The sequence below is a fragment of the Neomonachus schauinslandi genome, chromosome 1, assembly GCF_002201575.2.
Source record: "Neomonachus schauinslandi chromosome 1, ASM220157v2, whole genome shotgun sequence".
NCBI classification, from domain to species: Eukaryota; Metazoa; Chordata; class Mammalia; order Carnivora; family Phocidae; genus Neomonachus; species Neomonachus schauinslandi.
Window position 1 is genome coordinate 130,439,937 of NC_058403.1, and position 27,338 is coordinate 130,467,274.

At 34.6% G+C, this 27,338-nt stretch overlaps 1 protein-coding gene and 1 pseudogene across 1 annotated transcript in view; both read right to left on the reverse strand.

Annotated features, from left to right (window-relative positions):
• The window catches only part of TBC1D5 (TBC1 domain family member 5), a 412,307-nt gene that overhangs the window by 262,393 nt on the left and 122,576 nt on the right, over positions 1 to 27,338 (reverse strand). Inside the window, exon 3 of the mRNA XM_044920546.1 lies at positions 14,822 to 14,888. Coding sequence (XP_044776481.1) covers positions 14,822 to 14,888 — 67 coding nt within the window. The remainder of the gene's footprint in view (positions 1 to 14,821; positions 14,889 to 27,338) is intronic.
• Positions 19,556 to 20,573, reverse strand: LOC110570625 (annotated as a pseudogene).

The window sequence follows — 27,338 nt, forward strand, 5'->3', positions numbered from 1 at the left end:
CTTGATCATCTTGTTTTTTGAGATTTGACTAGAAATAGTAGTACTAAAGGCCAGGGCAAAATAAAGGTGATCTTTATGCAAAATAAGATCAGAGTTAGATGCGTAGAATATTTGACAGTGGAAAGCACAAGGTAAGAAAACTGAGTCTGATGCAAAAAGGTTTATACAATTTTATGATCCTGAAGTGCATGCCAATATTTGAAAAAAAAATTGCCATATTAGTGACCATAACTGCTTTACCAAATATATAGGTAAAAGGACACAATAAATTTTAAATCTGTATAGAAATATATTAGTGAAAGATTTCTACTAATGAAAGGATTGTACCGTAAATCCAATATTCCAAGTAAAGGAGTATATACTTTTATGCCATCTTCAAGAAATGATTTTAAAAATACTATTCAAATGGAACAAGGAACATCTAACTTAAAAATCAATGGAAATATGAGAAGTGTAAATTAGGTATGTCAGCATCAGACTGTAAAGTGTGGCACCAGATATGGGTAAGCTACAACATTAGGACTGCAGGTGCCAAGATCAACCAGATAAACACTGATGTTATCTGTAATTACCTCATTTTTAGCTTAAATCACAGGTAATGAGGGAACTCAGAGACTCTAAAAGGCAATTAGAAACTGTACTGGCTTTTTTGCTTCCTGTATCAGGAATTTTTAAAAAACTTACTTTTATTTAAAGCTTTTTTTTCTCCATAATGAAACATCAGGGCATATCACTTATACATATATAAATAAATATAAAAACAGAATGCACAATTACTTACAAGCTTAAAATGGATTTCTTTCTATGTCTAGGTGAAATATATTCTCATCTGATGAGGCCCCATTGAAACAAAGGCAACAAACAGTTCACTGTATGGAGGTTTCCTAAAATTAATTTATGATGATATTTTGATTTGGGTTTGGATTTAACTCTGAATTGAGAAATTCTGAACTTCCACCTCAATGTCCACGAGGACACAAAACACTCAGTTAGCAATAGTTTTGGACTGTCAAGTATAATATTCTTTAAAAAAAAATGTATCATTCTCTTCAAAATATAATGTTTGAGAGCTTCTAAATTCAAGGTCATATTAAGTAGGTAAAGTCAATAAACATGCCTTTAGAAAAGGAATCAAAAAAAGCTGTATCACAAGGTTATAAAATATTAAGTATATAAGAAATGTCATTATACTACTAATCAAAGATTAGGCATTTAGAAATGAGGTGAGAAAAGGATCCTATATCAAACTATCTCTATGAAGTCATCTGAAATGAATATATTTGATATTCCATAGTTAACTGATGTTTCTTATAGAATTATGTCTTTGAGGCACCTTCCTGTAGACCTCCCCCACCTTCTTCACATCCCCACGGCACTACATTTGCTTTGCTATTTCTGAAACTAGCATGAACTTGATATCTAATTTTCTATGTGATAAAGAATTTGCCACAGTCTACAATGTAAACAATACTATGAAGTAAATGCTTAAAGAATTGAGAACAAATTATTCTGCAGTAATTTAGAAACAGACATTTATTTAGCAGAATCTGATGTCCTAATTCAAAGTCAATCTAATCTCATAAACCATGTTTTTCAAGACTGGGTTGATTTATAGGGTATTACACACATAGAAATACATGTATGCTTCAAATAATACTTTCTCTTAAAAAGATCTGAATGGATTATAACTGAATCCATCATTCATTTGATAATTTGTAGATCAGCACTACCCGACAGAACTTTCCGAGATAACAGAAATATTCTATATCTGACTGTTCAATATGGTAATCATTAATCACATGTGAAGAACTATATATTTCAATTAATTTAAACCTAAATTTAAATAGACTCATGTCACTAATGGTTCCTATATTGAACACCAAAACTCAAATGTTTTAAGGATAATAAACCATTCATAGATACATTTGAATTTTAAAGTAACAACTATAAAACAGTTTCAAGAGATAATAAATATACACATGATATATATCACATACAGTGTTACTGGGGAAAGAAGACACATACACTTTAAAAGTTAAACAGTACAACTAGTTAAAAAGTCAAGATAGTTTCATAAGAGATGTAACATAGTATATAATTAATTCTAAATGAATGGTGCTACTAATAAGATCATATATAGATATAATAGATATATTTTCTTTTTTATCTCTATCTGGTTGCCTCTCTCTGTCTAGGTTTCTCTGTCTTTACCACCACCCTCTGCCCCTTGCTTCCTCCTACCTCGCTCTTCTTATATACACATAAAAGTTAGGGAAGCAAATCTTTAGTGATGAAGTGATGCATCTGTAAGTGACCAAAAATAATCAATGCTGGCAAGAACCAGACCCAAGAGCTGAGTCATGAATCTAATATGACCATACTCGGTATCAGACTAGCTCAAAGATCCAGGACATGTAAATTTTAAATGAAGACAAATGGGTCATGTGATAAACTTAAAGTCAATACGGACATTATGTACTTTATAATTTGTTTGGATTAAGGTACCTAGGAAAATAATTTCACATGGGCCTCTGAAAAGGTAAGGAAATATCCTCATCCAAGGGCCACCAGAAAATCTCACTCATTTATAATTTAAAAGAAAAAAACTCACTGCTATAAAAAAATCCCAGGCTTGAATACCTCATATACCTAGCATAATGAATGACCAATGTATGCTATATAAGTGATTTTTTTTTTTGCAACACAAAAATGTTGAGAGTATCAAACTATTACTAAGCCATAAAGAAATTTTTGTCCAGATGTGATATACATTTGGAACATTATGGCTAATTGCCTCTACATTAAATAACTCCACATTGCTTTGCTTTTGGAGTTTTCCATTCTGTTTTTAGTGACATTTTTCTCATGACTATCATTTTCAGGCTACTGGCTACCAATTTGTATCATGATTATACATTAGCTTTTAAAAATCCTAAATCTCCACCACTCTGTCACTTGCTCAGTGTGTCTTTTAAAATAAAGACAAACTAGACTTTAAACTGCCATACATTCTAGCCTATTTCAACATCATAAATTATCAGAATCTTTTCTAATTTAAGAAAAATGTGAAATAAGACTGTGGGAATAAGGACTGGAAGGGCTCTCCTGTGCCTAAACATATTTTAATAAGCAAACATTTCATCTTTTCTAATATTTTCCTCCTATTTCTAAGTTTCTGGTTATATTCTAGCTGGTTGAAGCTATTAGAAATTTGACCTGTAAATAACCGATATGTCACTGTATATCCAAATGTCAGCAGCCAATCCCATTCCCCCCAAGGCCAAGAAAGAATTCAGAGCCAAACTCTTAAGCAAGCCTTTACTAGCAGTTAAAGTGAAAGTACCCTCCCAAGGTGGGAGAAGGGGACAGGCCCAGAGGTGGCAATTGCATCAGGGGTCAGGTCTTCTTTTGTCTTTCCTTTCTATGCTTGCATAGGTTATGGGTCATAGCTAGAGTGGTCTCTGAGGCTGCTTCCAATCATCTAAGGGACTCCTCCTACTGGTGGGGGAATAGGGGAGGGGGGCAGGGTTTGGTCCTATATGGTCCTTGTTGGAACTGTCATGGCAGCCTTCTCCCTGCAGGGAGGGGATCAAAACCACAATGTACATGTATCATAATGAAGTTATATGTTACTGTTGGCTAGGGTCATAGGGGAGAATGCATGTGTATCCCCCTCCGGGGTCTTTCCTTAACTGCCTACGCTATCTCAAAGAAAAAAAGGAAAAGTCCCTTTTCTGAATACTGGATATAGAGGGTAGGGGATAAAGGGTTGGGAGAAGACACTAAAATGAAGGAATCAAGGTGTGGAGCCCTAATTTGAGTCTGCACTGTGTTTCCTGTGTAGGCTAGAACACCAGTGGGAGTAGTATTTTTATTACTAATTTTTTTAAAACAGTTGTTCTGCATCACAGAAGATGAACCATTTTCTCATGACCTCCTTGTCCAAATTAAAATATATTTTATAAAAGTCCTGTCTTAGGCAGAAGTATTCTCCACTGATGAAATTTTATGTTACCTGAAAGTTCATCTACTTCAAGAGAACTCAAATCTAGTCCTGACTTTATAAAAGGCCTTTTGTTATTTTTTTATCCTGTTACCCATATGCTCAATAATTCAGATACTCCCAAATGGATGCCACAAAAATTTTAATTATATGACCACAGATAGCTTTATATGAACCAAAGAGATGTTTCCATAAAGCTGTCACATGGAATGCTACTATAAAATTGAAAACTAGCACAAGAAAATTCTCATTTTTCTACAGAGCTTTTTTTTCCTTTGCTTCTACAGAGCCTTTTAAAATACATGGGCGCCTGGGTGGCTCGGTCAGTTAAGCATCTACCTTCGGATCAGGTCATGATCTCAGGGTCCTGGGATTGAGTCCTGCGTCCGGCTCTCTGCTCAGCGGGGAGCCTGATTCTCCCTCTCCCTCTGTCCACCATCCCCTCCCCCGGCTCATGCTCGCTCTCTCAAATAAATAAAATCTTTTAAAAAAATAAATAAAAATAAAATAAAATATTATGATTAGGAATGGCACCTAGACATATAGAGGCAGGAAAATGGGGTTCCTTCTCTAGGACCCATCAACAGTCCAGGTGACAGTGGGAAAAACAGGGATGGGAGAGCAGTGTTAAAAATGCCAATCAGACCACTCTGGCTTTATTTATCCCACTCCCTCGACCCTCTTCTAGATCTCTCAAGTAGAAAAAAAAAAAATAGTCCCTGTTCAACCTACATAATTGGAATATTAAAAGAGAGAAGCAGGCCCTGGGTTTGGCCAGGTGGTCAGGTCGGAAGGGGCAAGCAAACAAGAGTAGTTACTCGGTCTGTGCCTGGTTCAGTGACAGCAGAGCTCTGCTGCTCAAGACAACTTTTAAGATCTAGAAGCACATTAAAAAACTGGAATGAGAGTTAAGAGATAGTGTTCAACAATCCTGTTTTGCTTCAAATGGGTTCAGAGACTTGGGCTTGTCATCTGAATTACTTTTCTAATCTGAACAAATAGCTTGAAATTTAATCTTTGAAAATCCTTGAAATATGTCAACCAGCTAAACTACTATATCTATCTCAGAACATTGCATCTATAATCATGAAATGAAAACTATGTCCATATGTTCAGATGATACTAGGACTTCTTTTAAATTTCAAATATTCTCTCATTAGCAGGCTATTTTTTATTCCATAGCTGCTTTATTGATTTTTCCCATATTTCTAAGCACATAATACTCATTCTCAATTGTATCATTATCAACTATTTCATTTAATTTTGTGATTTAAAGATTCTCATTTTCAACTCCCAGTTAAATTTTTTGATCATGGATTTTAATATATCAAACACCTATGATATACTAAATCTAAAATCTAAAACTTTAATACTATCAAATACTAGTTCATGCAAAGTAACAATGTCAACAGAATGAAACAGATATATGTAAATATTCATATTGTAGGGGCCACTTTAGTTGTCTTTCATAACTAAGGGCATAATTTTGTCACTAACAAATGTAAGGCCAATCGAATCTAACCATTTTAATAGTGCCAATGAAAAAAAGAATGCATTGTTAGAGTAGAAAATGAAGACTACCTTTACTCATATTGTTCACCTCATAGAAAAGTCTTGTCCCTCTAGAATGTCCAGCAGATATACCTTCCCTGTAACCACCATTCCCCAACCCCTCAATTTTAACTACCCCAACTGGTATTCCTCTAGTTCTTAGTAAAATGCCCCCATTATAACACTGGTCATCATCTACATTAGTTGCTTCCATGTCTGTCTCCCCTTCTAGATGGTAAGTGGGCAGTGTTTTATTTGTCTTTGGGTCTTGGAGGTTTAGCACACTGGGTTGCCTATAATGGGTGTACAATACAGATTTGCAGAATGAAGATTTGTTAGCTCTCTTGAACCAAATATATATATAACCATATTATTTATATATATTTATATATATAAAATTTATATATATTATTACATATAAATTTTATATATATAAACAAATGTCAAAAAAACACTTGTGAAAGCTCTGGATTAGAAAAAAAATTTTTAAAAATAGGATTACAGGGGTGCCTGGTGGTTCAGTTGGTTAAGCGACTGCCTTCAGCCCAGATCATGATCCTAGGGTCCTGGGATCGAGCCCCATGTCGGGCTCCTTGTTCAGGGGAGAGCCTGCTTCTCCCTCTCCCTCTGCCTCTGCCTGCTACACCGCCTGCTTGTGCGCGCTCTCTGTCTCTGTCAAATAAATAAATAAAATCTTTAAAAAAAAAAAATAGGATTACTAACCATTACTAACCACCGCCACCGTTCCCCCAGAAGGCAAGGTAATCTGATACAGAAAATAGACAAATACTGAATATCAATCTCTATTAAAATAGTCTGTGAAAATTCCACCTTTAAACTGTATCTTTGAGACTTACAAATTGTTTGTCAAATCAAAAATCAGTAATTAAGCCTTATGTAGAGCTAACTATATAACTATAAAGCAGACCCATAAGTAAATAAATAAGCAAGGTATTTGTAAAATGTTTAAAAAGATTTATAACTTTCCACTTTTAAACCATTCTTCTTTGTATTATTTTCTCAAATTATAGATCCAGTAACACACTTCAATATTACTGACCAAATATTTAATTGGCATTGTCTATTTCACTACCCTACTTAAAAAGTGCAGCATGCTAATATATACTACAAATAGTGACCCATGGGGCTGAAGGGGTGAATTTCAACTAGGGACACCAGGAAAAAACAGAAGTGTGTCCAGGGGAAGGGACTCTCACTGATGACTGACTCAGAGCAGCTTATCCTCATATTTCAAATGTATGCCTGTCTTTTCAAAGATAAACATTTACACAGCCTTGGATGATTGGAGCTTGCAGCTGACTATGTAAATAAACAAATAGGAAAAAAATGTTCCCCCTAGAGCCTGGCTACAGATAATAAAAAGGGCTTGAAGGGGCTTCTGAAGCAAAGGAACTCAAACTAACATGTATGCTCAAGTCAGTTTGGGTTATGTTAATGTAAGGCTGTAAATGCAAACAAGCCAGTTAATTAGTTAAATGGAAGGTAACATTTTCAGAGCCTTAAGTGATCAATAATTAGCTCAGACAGTTGTATATTACAGAAAAGCACAGATACTGACCAGTTCCACTATCATAAAAAAATAATAGTTACTTCAAGAAGATATATTCATCATTTAAGTGCAATTTTTTCCCCCCTTTTCTCAAATACTGCTTCATTATGGAGATATGAATTAAGGTATTATTTTGATTTTGGTTTCTGGAAAATGCAAAAGTTACATACATATTTTGTGCTCTCTGAAATTATCATTTAACTGTAAAGGTTGTGATACTATTTCAACAAATATGAAAACAAGAAATAAGAAAATTTGATGCTGAGATTGTGAAGCTAAAGAAGCGTGGATTTTATAAATATTCTCCCTATATAATCTATAGATAACTGTAGATATTTATAAATTAGATCTTTATAGGTAACTGTAGATCTAATCCTTAAATACTCACTGCCAGTTTAGGACTGCAGAGAATTTTATTTTATTTTATTTATTTATTTTATATTTTATTTTATTTATCTTTAAAGATTTTATTCATTTATTTGACAGAGAGAGACACAGTGAGAGAGGGAACGCAAGCAAGGGGAGTGGGGGAGGGAGAAGCAGGCTTCCCGCAGAGCAGGGAGCCTGATGCGGGTCTCGATCCCAGGACCCTGGGATCATGACCTGAGCAGAAGGCAGACGCTTAACGACTGAGCCACCCAGGCCCCCGGACTGCAGAGAATTTTAAAAATACTTTTCTGAGACAAGGGAAAACTTTAATAGATGAAAAAGTTGATTAAAACTTAAAGGAAATTTCATGAGCACCTGGGCGGCTCAGTGGGTTAAGCGTCTGCCTTGGCTCAGGTCATGATCTCAGGATCCTGGGATCGAGCCCCACATCAGGCTCCCTGATCAGCAGAAAGCCTGCTTCTCCCTCTCCCTCTGCTCCTCCACCCTCTGCTTGTGCTCTCTCTCTCTCCCTCACTCTCTCTCAAATAAATAAAATCTTTAAAAAAATAAATAAAAAAATAAAACTTAAAGGAAATTTCAGAAAAGAAAGGGAAGGTGCAGAAATTATTTATTTATTATGTGTTAGATGACTGGGGCAGGTGTTCTACACATTTGTAGGTATGCTCCCTACAACTCTATGATATAGGAGCTGTAACATTCCAATTTTACAAATGAGGTAATCAGGAATCAGAGAGATTAATTCTCTTACCTAAGGTCACACAGTCAGTAGGTGGTAGAGCTCAGATATAAACTTTAGTCAGTCTTATTTCTATCTGTATGTTTTTTCCAAATTGTTTCCCTGAATCGTGTCTTTATTCTTAAAAACTTATAGAGTTTGTATCATATAGTTACATAGATTCTCAACAAAATATAGGCAACACAAAGTGAGAAAAGCATGGGGCGTCTGGGTGACTCCGTCGGTGAAGCGTCCGCCTTCAGCTAGGGTCATGATCTCAGGGTCCTGGGATCGAGCCCCACATCGAGCCCCATATTGGGCTCCCTGCTCAGCGGAGAGTCTGCTTCTCCCTCTCCCTCTGCTCCTATCCCCTGCTCCCTCTCTCAAATAAATAAATAAAATCTTAAGAAAAAAAGTGAGCAAAGCAATGCTCTAAGAATCAGGAAAAAAAACCTTTCTCATGTACTTACTAAGCTATGATAACCTGGAAAAATAAAATGGCAAGGGCTTAGGAACTTAAAATGACTGGGTGGTAGAAGAGTGGGATGGAAATTCAGGTTAGTTTCTATTATCTTTAGTATATGCTGTGAACTGAATGCCCCCCCCCCAATTCATATACTGAACCCCAACAGCCAGTGTGATGGGTGTTTGGGGGTCGGCCCTCATGAATGGGACTAGTGCCTCAGAGAGCTCTCTGGCCCCCCTGCTATGTGAGAGCACTGTGAAAAGATAGAAAACCAGGAGTGGGCTCTTACTGAACACCAAATCTGCCAGCACCTTAATCCTGGACTTCCCAGCCTCCAGAACTGTAAGAAATAAATTTCTATTGTTTACAAGCCACCTAGCCTATGATATCTGTTAGAACAGCCTGAACAGACTAAAGGTATAACATTCAGCAATTAAATTGATTCTTTGACTCCATATTCTCAAATATAACAGAGTAACAAACTTATATCACTCTAAGAGTGTAGCCAGAACCCAGATATCTAAATTTTAAATCCAAAGTATGCTTTTGCTCTATGATCTCTACTAATATTTTGAATCAATATTTCATGGTTGTTTCAAGACACATATGACCCCCTTACATACAAATGGGGAAAAAAGGTATTCTACTAGAAATAAATGTAAATGATAGAAGGATATTTCCCACATTCTCTCAAATTACTGATAAAATAGGATACATAAAAATGTTTATGATAAAACTATGAGCTTAATTTTTAAAGTTTACTCAATGACTAAACAGTGTTCAAATAAATGTATTTTTATTATTCAGGAAAAGAATTAACTTTGGATTCAAAAAGCCAAACCAACTATAGAATACACCATATTGAGAAAGAGAGGCTACTTCAGAAGCTCAGATCAATATTAAGAAATTATAAATACCACCTAGTATAGAGCCAAGGAAAGAAAATAAAAAATATAAAGGGGAAATTATTTATTATTTTTTAAAATTTTTGTTAAGAAAAAAATTTTCTTTTTTTTTAAGGAAAGAAAATAAAAAATATAAAGGGGGAAAGTTCCCATTATTTCTGCAACAAAGGTTCTTTTAAAATATGAAATATATTAGTTCTTAAAAGGAAAAAAAAAAGGGGTGCCTGGGTGGCTCAGTCATTAAGCGTCTGCCCTCGGCTCAGGTCATGATCCCAGGGTCCTGGGATTGAGCCCCGCATCGGGCTCCCTGCTCAGTGAGAAGCCTGCTTCTCCCTCTCCCACTCCCCCTGCTTGTGTTCCCTCTCTCGCTGTCTCTCTCTGTCAAATAAATAAATAAAATCTTTAAAAAGAAATAAAATAAACTTCAAAAAAAAAAGAAAAAAAAAAGGAAGCTAAAAAGAATGGGTATTTCTTAATCTTAAAAAAAAACATAAATAATGTGTACTTTACAAATATTTGAGGTCTTTATAAATTTTTCAAGTCTCAAGTCACCCCACCATCCCAGTTGTAGGATTTACTAATTCAAAAGACACGCGTAAATATTTTACAATCCTTTCTGCATACCTTTGCTTTTTAATTCAACACCAAGGTTTCTATTATATTCTTTGTTTATTGGTGATGAGTTATAACAGAATTACCATTGGTTGCTACTACTTTGAACTGTGTCTCCTGGAGTCAACACTTCATTTACAAAGTATTATTTGAAAATTATCCAATTGTCAAAATTCACGAGATATACATTTTTCCTAATGGCATAGCTTGGGAAAATACACCCAGCAATGGTACCATGTGAAATTAAATTGTAAAAGTAATTAGGGTAGACTACATGATTTACTACTGCATATCAGAATCTAGAAAATCATAGTTAAATAAACTAATTTATTTAAAAATAATCTACAATGACTTATTTTCTATCCTATGACATTTATACAACACACCAAGATGATGTCTGAAAATTAAGCAATATTCTGAGTTTCCCCGAGAATGCCAATAACTGGTCTGAGTCTTCTCTAACTAAATTGACTATTTAACCAATTTATTTTTAACATGGATTTGTCGCTACATAAACACAACCTAAATCTTAAATGAGGCAATCCTAAATCAAAAATGAGGCAAAAATGAAGCTATTTTCTATTTTGGGAATTATAACATTGTATGTGAAAAAAGCATTACACAGATTCAAAAACCATATAGACTTCTATGAACTTTTGTGGGAAGTTATAATTTGATCAATAAAGATATTTAGAAACACAGGGTAAAAAAGGAAAGTTTAAAAATGTTCACCTTCAATTTATTTCATAGGTCACTGTTATACCATCTAATAAGATAATTAAAAACATGCAAGCAGCTGGTACTACAGCTAAACAGATTAATGTAATAGTCTGTAGTCATATGTGCTGGCAAGGGGCTTGCCTCTTTGGAGAGGAGAAGGTCAGCTGCCCTTGGGAAAGGAGGAGGGTGGTGGGGAGAGAATATTCCTTCTACCATGTGGCCCTCTGCTACAGTCACTAACTTAATCATCTACTGCAAACTGCTAATCGGCAAACTACTATTCTTCTTTCATACCCAGCAAGGGTCTCTCAGTTTTAATGTTTAAATAAGAAATACAGAAAGCTAATATAATCTGACTGAGAACACTGGACTTTAAAAAGCATAAGATCTATTGCATAAACCAATAATGTCTTCTCAATTCTTATAAATTTTCCATTTTAACACATCATCTGCAAATTAGTTGGGAGACATATAATTGAATTTTAACAAGAAGTTCTAAAACAAGATCTAATCTATTACCTAGGCACCATATAATATTCATACTGGTGCCTTAGGAGTTAAATTCAGCTGCAGTCCATTTGAATCAATGAAGCAAAACCACAAAAGACACAAATCCAAGTAAAACTTCCTGGCCTATGAAAAACAAATCTATGAACATTAGGTACACAGAACTAGTGTGTTAGGATCTGATCGATTGTAAACTTCAGAATTTGTCAAAATTCCAAAAATCCACCTCTGAACTTATACAGAGAGTAAAACATCTTCCTTTTATCATTGCTATGTGTACAAATTTGCTATACGAAGACAACCGAGAATATTGTATCAGCTTGAGAGTTTCAAGCGTCACGTTAAGCTTGTTCTTAGCTCCTTTTCTGCTAACAGACAAAAGATACTGTCCTGTAAGTCACACATTCTTTTTTACCTTCCTTTTAGTGTCTCTGTATCAGGGCACTGTAAAAAATTCTAAATACCAGAAGGTTACCAATGATGATAATGACGATGATGCCACAGACAAGAAGACAAAAACAGCTACTATTTACTCAGCATTTACCACATGACACTATCCCATCAACTCCTAACAAGTGTGTTTTTTCCTAACCCCATTCTAATGGTGAGGAAACTGAGGCTAAGACTTGTCCAAGTTTCCCAAGTATTTGGAGTCAGGATCTGAACCACCTCACCATATATCATGTATTATTAACAAATGAAAAACAAAACAACAATCAGTGGCTCTATCCTCTTGAAAGTGACAATCGAAGACCACAATAAGACAAACACATTAATGGGAACAGTACAGACTTAGGTGACCAATTCAAGACTGAATTCAAAAGTTAACACAACCTCCTCGTATGCTATAAAAGGGTACACGTGCTGGAGGGTGAAGTCAAGGCTAAGGCAACAAAGTTGCCAATTCATATGAAAGAACTAATTCCAGAAAGAATTAATAAATGCCATGGCTTTGCATTTGGATTTTCAAAAGGCTTTATCTTCTACATTTTATCTGTCTTTACAAGAGTTGTGAGGAGGAAGCAGGTTAGACCTTAGAATGTCTGTCTGATAAGATGACGAACGAAGGTTAACCATTATCCTGGACACAAGTATATTGGGTTTGAGTGTGATGGTCCTATGCTGGCAGCCAGAACTGTTGGACTGTGAAGAAAAATCAGAATTTCTGAGACAGTTTAAGTAAGACAAAGGCAGAACTGTTAGGCTAAAGGATCTTTGAGGGTTAATATTCATGTTTTTCTAATAACTTATTTAAGTTTAAAACAGCAATGATAGCAACAGAAAAATAATTTTCATTTTCAAAAGGGAATTTTACTGACAATTCTGTTGCCATTTGAGTGTGATCATGCAACAATTCCTAGGTTTTATAAGTTAACCTTAATATGAAAATAGACCCCAGAGCTGTGCTTCTATGAATTCTGCATTTAACCCAAGTGTCAAATTCACAAGTAAGCTCATTATATTGTAAGAGCTATTGCCTGCTGAGTAGAAAAATATTCATTTCGCACCTTAAATACTATACTATTTAATAACAGCACTAGCCTGCCAACTATTAAAAGCTCGTTTTTATATATTGTACTACCTGAGCTTTTTATCTTGCCTTTTTAATTACAACAATAAATTAATATCCTAACATTACAACAGTGACAGGCATTGATTAAAATCATATTAGTTAACATTAGTATTTATTCTGCAAAGTTGCATTAGGAGTTCATTTTCAAAGTACAATTATCATTCAATAATACTAAAATATTTTAATCTTCCAAACTATTCAAGAATAAAATAAACTACAATACTGTGCCTTCACATTAACACATTTCTCTTAACTTTATATTATGTCCATTATTTACTATAATTAGCTAAACTACAAATGTAATTGTAAAATTTAACTCACCAACAAAATTTATACACATATGGATCTTCCTTCCTTTGAAATACATCTCCATTTTCCTTTTGTCTATTTTTTTATTGTATTTATATCTAGCAATGATACTAACATAGATTTCACATATATTATCATATTAACATTTCTCACTTACATGCCAAGTCATGAATGTTTAACTATCTTTTATATTCACTTCAGCACTAAAAGAAGGATTTGGAGAATTCCAACATTTATAAGGTAGGATGAGTACAGTGAAAATATAATGACAACATATGAGCTTTACTGCTGTGATAATACCCTTCTAGAACACCATGGGAACATAAGCCTTTTGTAGTATCTGTGACACTTGAACGACTGATTATTTATACAGACCCCAACTGATATAAAATAAAGATGTCAAGTGTTTCAATTACCATCTCATTTCTGGAATTCATAAACAAATTGTAAAAAACTTTCTCATTTACCACATTCTTACTAAGTGCTTCCTGTATACAAGGCCCTATTCTAGATATTAAAAGCTTGCCCGGAATCTGAGAAAACAAATGACATAGTTCCAATTAGGGATATACAATATGTTTTCAAATAAAAATATAAAGATTCCAATCATAAACTCCGTATTTATTACATAAAAGGAGGTACAGCTTAACATTCAAGTGAGTTTCCATGTGTACAGTGGTTCTTGTGTGAATTTTATTGTCACTGCACAAGTGTCAGAACTAATTAACCATCACGACAATGTACTCAAAGTATTTCTTCAAGAATCTGCATTGCTATCTAAAATGCCAAAATGTATTATTATTGAATCTGTACCTTTTTTCCTTAAAAGAAAACAACCTTGTTCTTATACCATGTTGGTTAAGTATATGAATATTCAAATATTACTGGAAATAATATAATCTTTCTTCCTAGGTTTCCCTGTTATGAAGGTACAAAATCCATAAACATTTACTCAAGCAAATCAAGTTATAAGGAGAATATTACCAAAATACTAGAGAAGATACATGTTTTCTTAACTAGCGTATCCTTTTAAAAAAAAATCACTAATTGAGACGTAACTGCCCTGTTTGCTGAAGAACCAAATGGGATATAAACAAATAGCACTTGATATAACCACGGATTACATTTCATATTCTCTTAGATGCTCATAAGGAATATATTCTGTTTTAACAGGAAACTTAAACAAATGGAAGCCTTTAGTAGTGTAACAGATATACTGGGAAAACAAAATAAAAAATGGATTTTAAGGGAGCATTCGTACCAATTATACCCTAACAACTGATATCGACAATAAGACCATTTACTCAAGAACTTAAAAGGTTATATTGTTCATTACTCAATAAGTCTGCAGAACAATCGCATATCACAACATTCTTTACGTTTAACTTATTTTTAAAGCACAGGTAACACTTCCTTACTACTCTAAGATTAGAATCCTGTAACATTAGGTATCTTGTATATTACTTTGTAATAATATAGATCTATGTATTTATCACCTACCTATAGGAATTAAAAGTCCCATCAGAATCTAAAGTAGAACTTCTTCTTCCATTTTTATTTGAATCTCCTGGAAAAAAAATTTAAAAACACTGAAATAATGAAGATTATGAAACTGAATATTTTAGTTGAAAAGCTGCTGTGTGACAGTTCTATACAGTATATTAGGTCCAAAAGCATTATCCCTTTTTCCCTACCTCCCAAATATCTCTTATAATCAGAGGTCTTTATGCAAAAATATTCATTTTGATGCTAAAATATAAACTAATACCACCACTCCTAAATTGGATAGAAATACTATCAAAATAATTGCTAACAGAAAAAATGAAGCACAGTACATTTTCTTTTTATGAATCACAAACAAAACCAAAATTTATAAACCATTTAATCATACATTAGTGTTTATAAACAAAGGGCAACTCTTTGTTAGTGACCAAGTCACCTGTTCTGACCACTGGTTCAGTCAAAAGAGAGCAACAGAAAGGGGACCTGGAGTATTTTCCAGTCCCCAGCTCTCCATGGTCAAGGAATTTGGTAAGCAGAGAGGTAAAAGAGAAAGCAGGTTGGGAGGTGGTGAATGCAATCTAACGAGCTTTTAATACACTTTAATATTCTTCCTAAAACTTTATGTTTTAACTGTGGGCAAAAGTTCAGCAGTTTTAAAAATGAAAAAACAACATTGAAAGATATTTCTGCATCATATGGTAATACCAAACATTTAGAAAAAAAAAATCCCACTTAAACTGTTATATTCATAGTATCAGACTTAGAACAAATTCATACCTATCAGTTTAAAGATTATAGAATAAAAATAAATGTGCTAAAGAAGTTTAAAAAATGCTTACCAATGCCACAGTATAAAATATATATGCTTATTGATAGAAATTTAATTTTAGTAGTTTACATTTTAAAATATATGCTTCAAAGTATAGTTTTTATGAAACCATAGTATACTACTATTAAATAGACCATTTATTCTTAGAAACAAATTAAAAAGACTAGATTCTGATTATATTTTATACTCCTAGTTCTTGTAACTTTCAAACATCAGGTTGTATTCATTTTTATGATATTTAAAGCTTAATAATTTAATGATTTATCCATTTTAATTTACACTTTTAATCCACTTTGAACAATCTAAGGTGCCACTGGAGATCATCACAGTGGTCCTGGTTAAGTCAAATAGTAATTACAGAGCTTTCACTTTAAAGATGAGATTATTTTTAATTATTGAGTACAGTACTTAAGGTACCATACTTATATAATTATGCTACTCATTAAATGGTTATTGAAAGCTGAAATGTAATTTTAATGACAGCTACCTATTTTTCTTTTCACATTTTATAGTTGACAGATTAGTCAAGAATATTGGTTCTTTTCAAAATCTTTACAGTTGTGCCAAAGTGTTCAGGAGGACAAGAACTGGACTGTGTCCACTTACTTTTAACTCTATTCTTTTATCAAAATACACTTTCAGGTTTTTTTTCCTCATTAAACAAAAATCCTAAAATGGATTACAGCATTCAAAACTACTGCCAGATTTTATAGAAGAAAATTATCCAAAATCACTTAAATGTTTAAGATCAATTTAGCTGGGTATATTTTGTTAATTCTTAAAACATGGATACTATAAGATCACTCATACAACATATTTTCTTAAAAAATTAATGGTATTATAATAAATAAACTAAAAGGATTTAAAGAAAATTCTGTTTCTTACTAAATGAAAATTTCCTCCAACACATGTTATTTAACAGCTTGCAGACATTTCCTGTGAAACATTCCATAATCAGCATAAAATACATACTATATCATACACTTAAAATATGAGCCTTCTTTCTCTTGAAAACTAAAGATTATAATTACTTGAACACGTAAGATCTCACCAATAGAATATTTCTTCCTTTCTGCTGATATTTACCAGAGCGAATATAAAATCCTTCAAATAATTAAGAGACTTTCGGTTTTTTAAACTAGGTTTTGCCATCATAATATATTACAAAGATTTTCTTCATCTTATACCGGTTTCAAAATGAGCATATCACATTAAATATAACCTTCAAAGGATGGGAATGAGGAAAAAAAGCAGTTTTTCTTTCTCGAAAACATACCAAAATAAGGAGTACAATTGTTTTTTCTAAACAATATTAGAGAAAAGATTTCAAAGTTTGCTATATGGGGAAAAGGCAATAAAGTTTTGAAGCGGGAAAAACTGCTTTGTTCCTTCAATCCTCTAGTTGAAATTAATTATAGCAAATGTTTATGAAAACATCTGTTCCTTACAGTTATAAATTCTTAATTTTAGTATGGATGATTCCAGATTCTTATTTTGGAAGGAAATTGTCTGACAATTGAAAGATTTACAAAAGAACAGACAGAATTTATAATTCTGGAAAATTGTATATACAGTGTGTATATCCTGCAGAGATTTTCATTTGTGTGAAACATTTGGAGGGGCTTGAAACTGGTAACTAGGAGAAATCAAAGACAGAGAGGCTCCTCTTTAATTTAAGGTGTCATACATTAAAAACATATTTGTAATAGAAGGAAACATCAACCAAGAATTATAAATAAATGCTAATTTACTATGAATCTAATTTGAATAAGTATAATAAACTAAGTATTAATTTTATCAAGGATTTTAATAAGTCTAATGCCAATACAATCATGGGAAGGTATGTGTAGTGTTCCCCAAAAATAACAACAGAGGGTGCAAGAGAGTTTAATATGATGTTTTTAGTTGCTGTTCTGATTCTTATACTAAGTTGCCAGGTAGCCATAACTGTAACAAGGATGTATAGGTTGTTTTCAAATCTCTCTCTCCCTCTTCACCCCTCTCTCTCTCTCTCACACACACGCAGACGCACGCGCGCGCACGCATATGTATATTACAGTAATCTTGCACAAAGGCCTTTAAATGATCAGACAGCACAAATAACTTGAAATGTGTTTTAAGGTAACGGACTACCTTTCACTTGCTTGGAAAGTAACAATAAATTTTAAAAACACAATTGTGATTTTAAAAGTATTTCAATATTTAATATAAATTAACCAGTAAAATAATCTAGATATATTTATTGGGGAAATTTTAATACATAAATTACATACATATTATATATGTTGCTATGTGTATGTATATTGTGCAACCTATATTTACAGGAATAGTTCATTAATTATTGTGACAATTACAATGTGAAATTTACATAACAGATTAATTTCTCATTGGTAAATAAATTTGCAAAATGAATTCCTGGCACTCACAATTTTAAAAAGTTGACTGATTTGAAAAAAATACCCTTGTAGCCAAATTACTTTAAATGAGGATAGAAAGAGCATATATTTTCCATTAGTAATTTCTAACATACATGTATCTAACTTATTAAGCAAATAATATGTATAATGGTGACTTAAATCTCAAAACAAGATAAATTAAATTCCAGATTCTTTTTTAACTTTTACTGCAGTCATGTTTAGCTAAGGGCATTTATAATATCTATGTACTGTTGAAAATCATGCTAAATGAGGATTTACAATAGATTTCTATAGTTCTTTTTTTTTTTCTTACTATAGTTCTTTTTATGTACAAACATCTCCTTCATGAAGGTAGAACCGGAGATTTTAAGCTAGGTTAGGTTAAAAACTACCAGAATAATGCTATAAACAAACACATCTACTCAACTGGGCCCTCAGTTTACATCTAAAAAACATCAAGTTTTAGAAGATCACATCATACTATGTATGAATTCCAAAAAGTATTACATAATTTAAAAAATAAGGTTTATATCTAAATTGTCAGGGAAATGTCTCCAAGTGTGTGCAATGAATATTTAATAGTAAGAGTGGAAAAAAGATCTGCTTTAAACTAAGTTGAAAACAAAGCTATGGATAGCTACATTTAGTTGTGATAGGATAATATGCCATAAATAGTGTAGAGACCTGAAACCTTTTGTTTCTTTTAAATGAACATTACTACTGAAATGTTTTTTATTAAATTTAAAATCCCATTCAAAGAAAATGATTCAAAAAAATCAATGAATTAAGTATATTCATGTGCTGATATACAGTAAGGCAAAGTACAATGACTCAGCATTGCCTATGAAGACAGTAGTCACTAAGGGCATTATCTCAACAGAGAGACAATAGTCCCTCTAGGCTAACTTATTTATGATAAAAATCCAGGACCACCCATTACGTCTAAGACCCAGTGCTAAAGTAAATACAAAAAAATTGTCTATTCAATAATATTCCATTTTCTCTATTATTAGCTACATGCTAATGATTTAATGGCTATATTTAATTCTCTACATAATATTTAGAAATTATTTTATTTTTATCTCCAAAAATGTTTATTAGCATGATTAAAAACAGTTTTTGAATAACGACAGAATTTCTAAACATGGAAGTGTCAGTGGCTCTACCTTATAACCAAATATTTGCAAGTGAATGGACAGCTTTATTGCCAGTCTTTTATTAAAAACAATCCATATTTACTGGTTCCATGTGAAGCTATGACTGTTGTTTGGGAATGCGTCCTTACTGCAATTAAGTATAAAAAATATCTTCCATAATTGGTGTGTGACCTGTATTACTGAGTAAAGAGTTGATAAAAATCCTCAAAGATTTGGGTTTTTGTTTTTTAAAAACATTCCTTTTACACACTACAAAGAAATAATCAGTACTTTGGCTGTTTAAATCACTACATGATATTTACAATGGCAGTCGCCAAAGGTCCTCCCTTCACATAATCACAAACACAGACCCTCTTCTGGAGTGTACATTTTTGGGGTGGGCGCTGAAGACTTGGGCCTCCAAGTGTTTATACTGGTTTAAACACAAAGCATTATCCAGAAAGTAGTAGTCATTATACATGTCACCTTCACACAGGTATGGCAGTCTGGTGAAAGCTTTGGTAACAAAACCAGTTTTTCTAAAAACTTCAGGGAGGCTATTGACTTGTTCTTCCCAACTCTATCCCTTGATTTCTAAAATTTCTGATGGTTTCTCCCACTTGCCACCTATGTTTTCCACATAGGGATGAAAGGGTAAAACCAGAGCAAGGATGACCTGCCTCTCATTGGCTCCAAGACATTTCTGATATCTTTTAACACAGTCAGGGGCTGATCACAGCTGTCTGGCAAATTTAAGCAACTGACATCATACTGGAATCCTGTATTCTGCTATTCATTTATACCAAGCACTTTGTATTTCTTCTTCTGAAGCTGCCATATCATAGTTTCAGAGAGCTCAGTGGCATATATTTCTTCAAAATGAGAGTTCATGATTTTTCTGACTTCTCCATCCCCAGCACCTAAGTCTATGGGCTTTCCATTGTGGATTAATTTTTAGCAGTCTCTGAAACTGATCTGGTGAAAATGCAAACATTGAGCCTCTTCCTAGCAACCCCCTAATAGATATTCTAGACATAAACAGGCTAAAAACAGATGACACAAAAGAGTGACAGAACTGGACAAATAGCCAGTCCGATTTCTCAATGCTGTTAAGAACATCTGTGTTCCCTGATTAAGGTAACTCTGAACAAAGAGAGCCTGGAATGATTCACATTTCTCTCTATTGCACACCTACTACTGGTGGTTCTCCTTCTTACCGGCCTCGGCCCTGTCAGCCTGTCAAGGCCACTTCTCGTGTTCACATATAAGGAGCGGGTGAGTGAACTCCACAGCATCCACAGCCTCCATGCAAGCCAAACAGACGCCAGGCTCAGGCACAACCTGCCCACAGTTTCACCAAGGGCCATGGACACTTATTTGGATCACTGCCAGTGTTGGGGCAAGGAGGAGGTACCACTGCCCGGATTAGAGCCACTGCACCCAACTTGTCCATCCAGCCCCTTCAGGGCCAAAACAGGGGGGTCAAAATTATTATTTTAGATAATATAAAATCAGATGTAAAAAACAAATACATAGAAACTCTTAAATAAATAATATTTCAACTGGATAATTTTAAGAAGATAATATTTTTGTTATTCCTATTAAATCATTAATAGAAAAATTTTCAAAAAGAAAGCAGAGTGACATCAGTGGAGTGGCAGAATATACAACTCCAAACTCTCATCCTCCCAAAGAAACACTAAAAAACAAGCAATAACTGTCAGAACCAACTTTGCAATGATTCTGAAAAACAATCCAAGATTTACGAAAACCAAATGAACAGTGAATGAAGAAAGAGACTTCTTAATTTTTTTTTTTTTTTAAGATTTTATTTATTTGCGAGAGAGAGAATGAGAGACAGAGAGCGGAGGAGGGAGGAGGGTCAGAGGGAGAAGCAGACTCCCTGCTGAGCAGGGAGCCCGATGCGGGACTTGATCCCGGGACTCCAGGATCATGACCTGAGCCGAAGGCAGTCGCTCAACCAACTGAGCCACCCAGGCGCCCAAGAAAGAGACTTCCTGAAAGCTTTGTGGCATTGTTACTTGCCCTTACCCTACTGCCTCCTTGGTACAGCAGCAGTCTTGAAGAGGGATGCAGTTCCCAGTGTGGGAGACCAGTACTTGGTTCTGGAAGGAGCAGAGCAGACCATATTTGCAAAATATTATGTAACTCTGTTCTAACTTGTTTAGGAGCTACCTGAAGGACTGACACAAAACATTCATCCCTTTTTTGTCTAACTTGAAAAGAGTGGTGGGCATTGCTCTTGAACCCACTGCAAGCTGAATTAAGAACAAGCAGAGCCTTCGGCTCAGGTCATGATCCCAGGGTCCTGGGATTGAGCCCCACATCACATGGGGCTCCCTGCTCAGCGGGAAGCCTGCTTCTCCCTCTCCCACTCCCCCTGCTTGTGTTCCCCCTCTCGCTGTGTCTCTCTCTGTCAAATAAATAAATAAAATCTTTAAAAAAAAAAAAAAAGAACAAGCAGATACGTGGGTTAAAGGTTACAATTAAAACATTAAAAATACCACCTAAGGCTTGGGAGCAAGAGTTGGTGAGAGTTTCCTTGGGAAATTAGGACTTTCAAAAGCATCCATGTATATAGGAAAATATACATGCTCAGGGCAAGTAGAAGACCAAAATCTTCCACCTGAAGCTGATCACTAAGATGAATGCAAGCCTGACTAAATGATGAAGGACTGCTGTGGCACAGAACCAATCTGCAAACAAGACAGGTTTTGGTTTTTTTGTTTGGTTCTTGTTTTTTTTTTTTTTTTAGCTTCCGGCTTTCAAAGAAATATCTGTCAAAACCCTAGCTGAACATAACCTAAGAAATAAAGATTTCAGTGACTTCATATGCCAAAGAATAAATCTTGGCAAAAATAAAAAAATAGATTGGGAAATAAGGGACTAAAAAAGTTTAGTAATATAGAAAATAGCAATATTAGGAGAAACTAAATTTCAAGAATTATCAAATTATAATATTCAAATTATCAGTTCTCAACAACAAAAAAAATCACAAAGCATATAATAAAAAACAGGAAGCAAGGCTCATAAAAAATAAATAAACTGATAAAAACTATCCTTGAGAAATCTAGAAATTGGATTTACCTACAAAGATTTTGACATAACTGTCTTAAGGATGCTTAAAGAGCAAAAAGAAAACACGGACAAAGAAAGAAATCTTATAAATGAATGAATAAACAAAATGGGATTATCAAGAGGTAGAAATTATAAAAGGAACAATTTTGGGGACTGAATAATACAATACCTGAAATAAGAAATTCACTAGAGTGGTTCAACAACAGGTGTGAGCAGGCAATAGAAAGAAATATAAAATCTAAAGATAGGACAATTAAAATTATGCAGTCCAAGAGGCAAAAGGAAAAACAATGAAGAAAAGTCATCAACATCTAAAAGACCTGTGTGACAACATCAAGTGAATCAACATGCATTATGAGAGCCTGAGAAGTGAAAGAGAAAGAGGCAGAAAGTATATTTGAAGAAATAATGGCCAAAAACTTCCCAAATTTGATGAAAGACAAAAATCTACAAATCCAAGAAGCTCAAAGAACTCTTGGTATAATTAACACAGACACACTCACATAACGGTACACAATAAGCAAACTGTTGAAAGAGAAGAGAATCTTCAAAGAAGCAATAGAAAATATGTCACATCACAGATTTCTCAATAAGATTAATAGATGATGTCTTATCACAAAACATACAGGACAAATGACAGTGTGATGACATATATTTAAAATATTTAAAGAAAAAGACCGTCAACCCAAAATTTTGTATTTCGCAAAACAGACAGTGGGGTGTCTGGGTGGCTCAATCTGGTTAAGCGTTTGACTCTTGATCTCAGATCAGGTGTCAATCTCAGGGTCGTGAGTTTGAGCCCCGTGTTGGGGCCCTACTTAAAAAAACAAAAGAAGAAGAAGAAGAAGAAGAAGAATGAGAAGAGTTAAGACATTCCCAGAAACACAAAAGCAGAGAATCTGATACCACTACACATACTATAAAAGAAAAGCTAATGGCAATCCTTCATGTTGAAAGGACATCAGACAGTAACTCAAAGCTGTGGGAAGAAAAGATCCCTGATAAAGGTAAATACATTAGTATATATGAAGCTAGTATTACATATTTAAGGTCTGTATTGCCAAACTTTATTTCCTACAAGAATTAAAACACAAATGCATAAAAAAAATTATAAATCTATGCTACAGAGCAACAACGTATAAAAATGTAACTTGTAACACAACAAAAAAAGGGAGGAAGAACATTTCCAGGGAAGATGTTGGAGTAGGAGGACCTTAAGCTCACCTTGTCTCATGGATACAACTACACAGCACTCACATCAGTGTAATTAACCCCCAAAAATGAACCGAAGACTTGTAGAACAAACTCCACAACTAAATGTAGAGAATAGGCCACATCAAAGAGGGTAGAAAGGGCAGAGACACTGTGAGGAGCTAAACCCCAAGGGTCTGGCCACCAAAGGGAAGGAGCCATGGGCACAATAAGGGGGGGAGAAACAGAATACCATACCGGGGAGCCTGCAAGAGAAAGACAAATCCCCTAATACTTGCTTTGAAAACCAGAGGGGCCAAATTTCATTAGTTCTTATAACCAGCAGAATGCAAAGTGTAGAACTTTAAAAATCAGCAGGCTCAGTTCTGAAAGAGCCAGGAGGGCGATAGGAAACTGAGTCCTTGCCCTTAAAGAGAGAACACAAGAAACAGCTGGCAGAAATACAGCATAGAATGAGCAGTTTGAAAACTGCCCATGGCATATGGGAGGGAGAGTTATTTATTAATCTCAGAGTTCACTGAGGGACTTTTTCAGGAACAAAGGAGCAGGCAAGTGCAGTGCTGTGCCTGTATTCACTACCTAGCTGCATACACCACGCCCTATCCCCTCCAGCTGAGCCTGCCTTAGTCCTGGTACTTTAGGCCCCCTCCTCCAAAGGACCAGCAAAAAAATCTTGCCAACACTGCGTGTCCCAACTGCACACTTGTGGGGCCTTGGTCCTTGAGGTGGTGATGGTCACATCCCATGGAGGACACCAACACCTTGTTAAAACTGCACCACTCATCTACATGTACTTTGAAGAGTATCCCTGGCCAACCCCAGTCTCCACAGTGGCTGTGTGTCCCTTGTGGAAGAAGAGGACCAGCACCATCTTATTAAAAGTGCATGCCCCACCCACGACTTTCGAGAGCAAGAGACATAGCTAACTTTCCTAACACAAAGAAACAGACACAGATAGTTAGACAAAATGAAGAGAAAGAGGAATATGTCCCAAATGAAAGACCATGACAAAAATCACAACAAGAGACCTACATGAAACAGAGATAATTAATAAGCCAGATAAAGAATATAAAGTAATGATCATAAAGATACTCACTGGACATAAGAAAACAGTGGAAGACATCTAGTGAGACCCTCAACAAAGAGATGAAAAAGAATCAACCTTAATAAAGAGATGAAAAAGAATCAATCAGAGATGAAGAACTCAATACCTGAAATTAAAAATACACTAAGTGAAATAAACAGTAGACTGGAGGAAGCAGAAGAATGGATCAGTGACCTGGAGGACAGAGTAATGAGAAGCAATCAAGCTGAACAGGAGAGAGAAAAATCATTTAAAAAATGAAAATAGAATTAGGGAATTCAATGACACCATCAAGCATACTAACATTCACATTATAGGGATCCCAGAAGAAGAGAGGAAAGGGGGCAGAAAATCTATGTGAAGAAATAATAGGTGAAAACTTCCTGAATCTGGGGAAGGAAACAAATTCAGATCCAGGACGCACAGAGATCCCCCCAAGGACATTGGGGTGGGTATGTGCTATGGTGAGCGCTGTGAATTGTGTAAGGCTGTTGAATCACAGACCTGTACCTCTGAAACAAATAATACATTATATGTTAAAAAAAAAAAGAAGAAGAAGAAGAAGAAGATAGCAAGAAGGGAAAAATGAAGGGGGGGAAATCGAAGGGGGAGACGAACCATGAGAGACTATGGACTCTGAGAAACAAACTGAGGATTCTAGAGGGGAGGGGGTTGGGGGGATGGGTTAGCCTGGTGATGGGTATTAAAGAGGGCACATACTGAATGGAGCACTGGGTGTTATATGCAAACAATAAATCATGGAACACTACATCAAAAACTAATGATGTAATGTATGGTGATTAACATAACATAATAAAAAAAATCAATCAAAAGAAGGCCACACCAAGACACATATTAATTAAAATGGCAAAAAGGAGTGATAAAGGAAGAATTTTAAAAGGAGCAAGAGAAAAGAAAAAGTTACATAAAAGGAAAACTCCATCAGGATAAAAGTGGATTTTTCAACAGAAACTTTGTAGGCTAGAAGAGAGTAGCATGATATATTCAAAGGGCTGAAAGGAAAAATCTGCAGCCAAGAGTATTCTATCCAGCAAGGCTATTATTCAGAATAGAAGGAGAGATAGAGAGTTCCCCAGACAAACGAAAGTTATAGGAGTTCATGACCACTAAACCAGCCCTACAAGAAATGTTAACGGGGACTCTGAGTAGAAAGGAAAGACCATAAGTAAGAGTAAGAAAAGTAGAAAGCACAAAAATAGTAAAAATATAGCTGTAAGAATCAGTCAAGGTATTCACAAAATAAAAGGATGCAAAGTATGACACTATATACCTAAAACATGGAGGGAAAGGAGTAAAGAACAGGTTGAAACTTGAGCAACCTTCAACTTAATATAGACTGCTATAGGCAGAAGACACTATATACAAATATAATGGTACCTACAAATCAAAAACGAGCAATATATATGCAAAAAATAAAGAGAAAGGAATCCAAGTATATCACTAAAGAAGGCCAACTTAGGATGACAGAAGAGAGCAAGAAAGGAACAGAGGATACACACACGCGCATGCGCGCGCACGCGCACACACATACACACACATATACACAAAGGATATGAAAAGAAAGCCAGGGCAGAAATACTTACATTGGACAAAACTAACTTTGAAACAAAGACTAACAAGAGACAATGAAAGACACTATATAATCATTAAGGGGACAATTCAACAAGAAGACATAACAATTGCAAATATAAATATTTATACACCCAATGTGGAAGCTCCCAAATGCATCAAACAGTTAATAAAAAATATAAAAGAATTAATAATAATACAATAATAATAGAGGATTTTAACACCCCACTAACATCAATGGACAGATCATCCAAACAGAAAATCAACAAGGAAGCAGTGGCTTTGAATGACAAATTGGACCAAATGGATTTAATATATATATTCAGAACATTCCAACACAAAACAGCAGAATACACATTTTTTTCAAGTGCACATGGAACATTCTCCAGAAGAGATCGCACATTAGGTCAGAAAACAAGTCTCAACAATTTCAAAAAGATGGAAGTTATACCATACATCTTTTCTGACAACAACGCTATGAAAGTAGAAATCAAGCTCCAGAAAAATCTTCCAGATTGTGCTCTTCCAAGAGCACAAATACATGAAGGTTAAGTAACATGCTACTGAATAATGAATGGGTCAACTGAGAAATCAAAGAGGAAATAAAAAAATACATGGAGACAGATGAAAATAAAACACAACAATCCAAAATCCCTGGAATGCAGCAAAAGTGGTTCTACTAGGGAAGTTTATAGCAATACAAGCCTACCTGAAGAAGTAAGAAAAATCTCAAATAAACAACCTAAGCTTGCAGCTAAAGGAGGGAGAAAAAGAACAAAACCCAAAACCAGCAGAAGGAAGGAAATAATAAGCATTAGAGCAGAAATAAATGATATAGACACTAAAAAGAACAGAACAGATCAATAAAACCAGGAGGTGGTTCTTTGAAAAGATTGACAAAATTGATAAACCTCTAGCTAGACTCATCAAAAAAACAAAACAAAACAAACAAACCAACAAAGGAAAAAAACACAAAAAAAGATAGGACTCAAATAAACAAAAACCAGAAATGAAAGAGGAGAAATAACAACTGACACCACAAAAACTACAAAGGATTATAAGAGAATATTAAGAAAAACTATATGCAACAAACTGGAAATCCTAGAAGAAATGGGAAAATTCCTAGAAACATATAACTTACCAACAC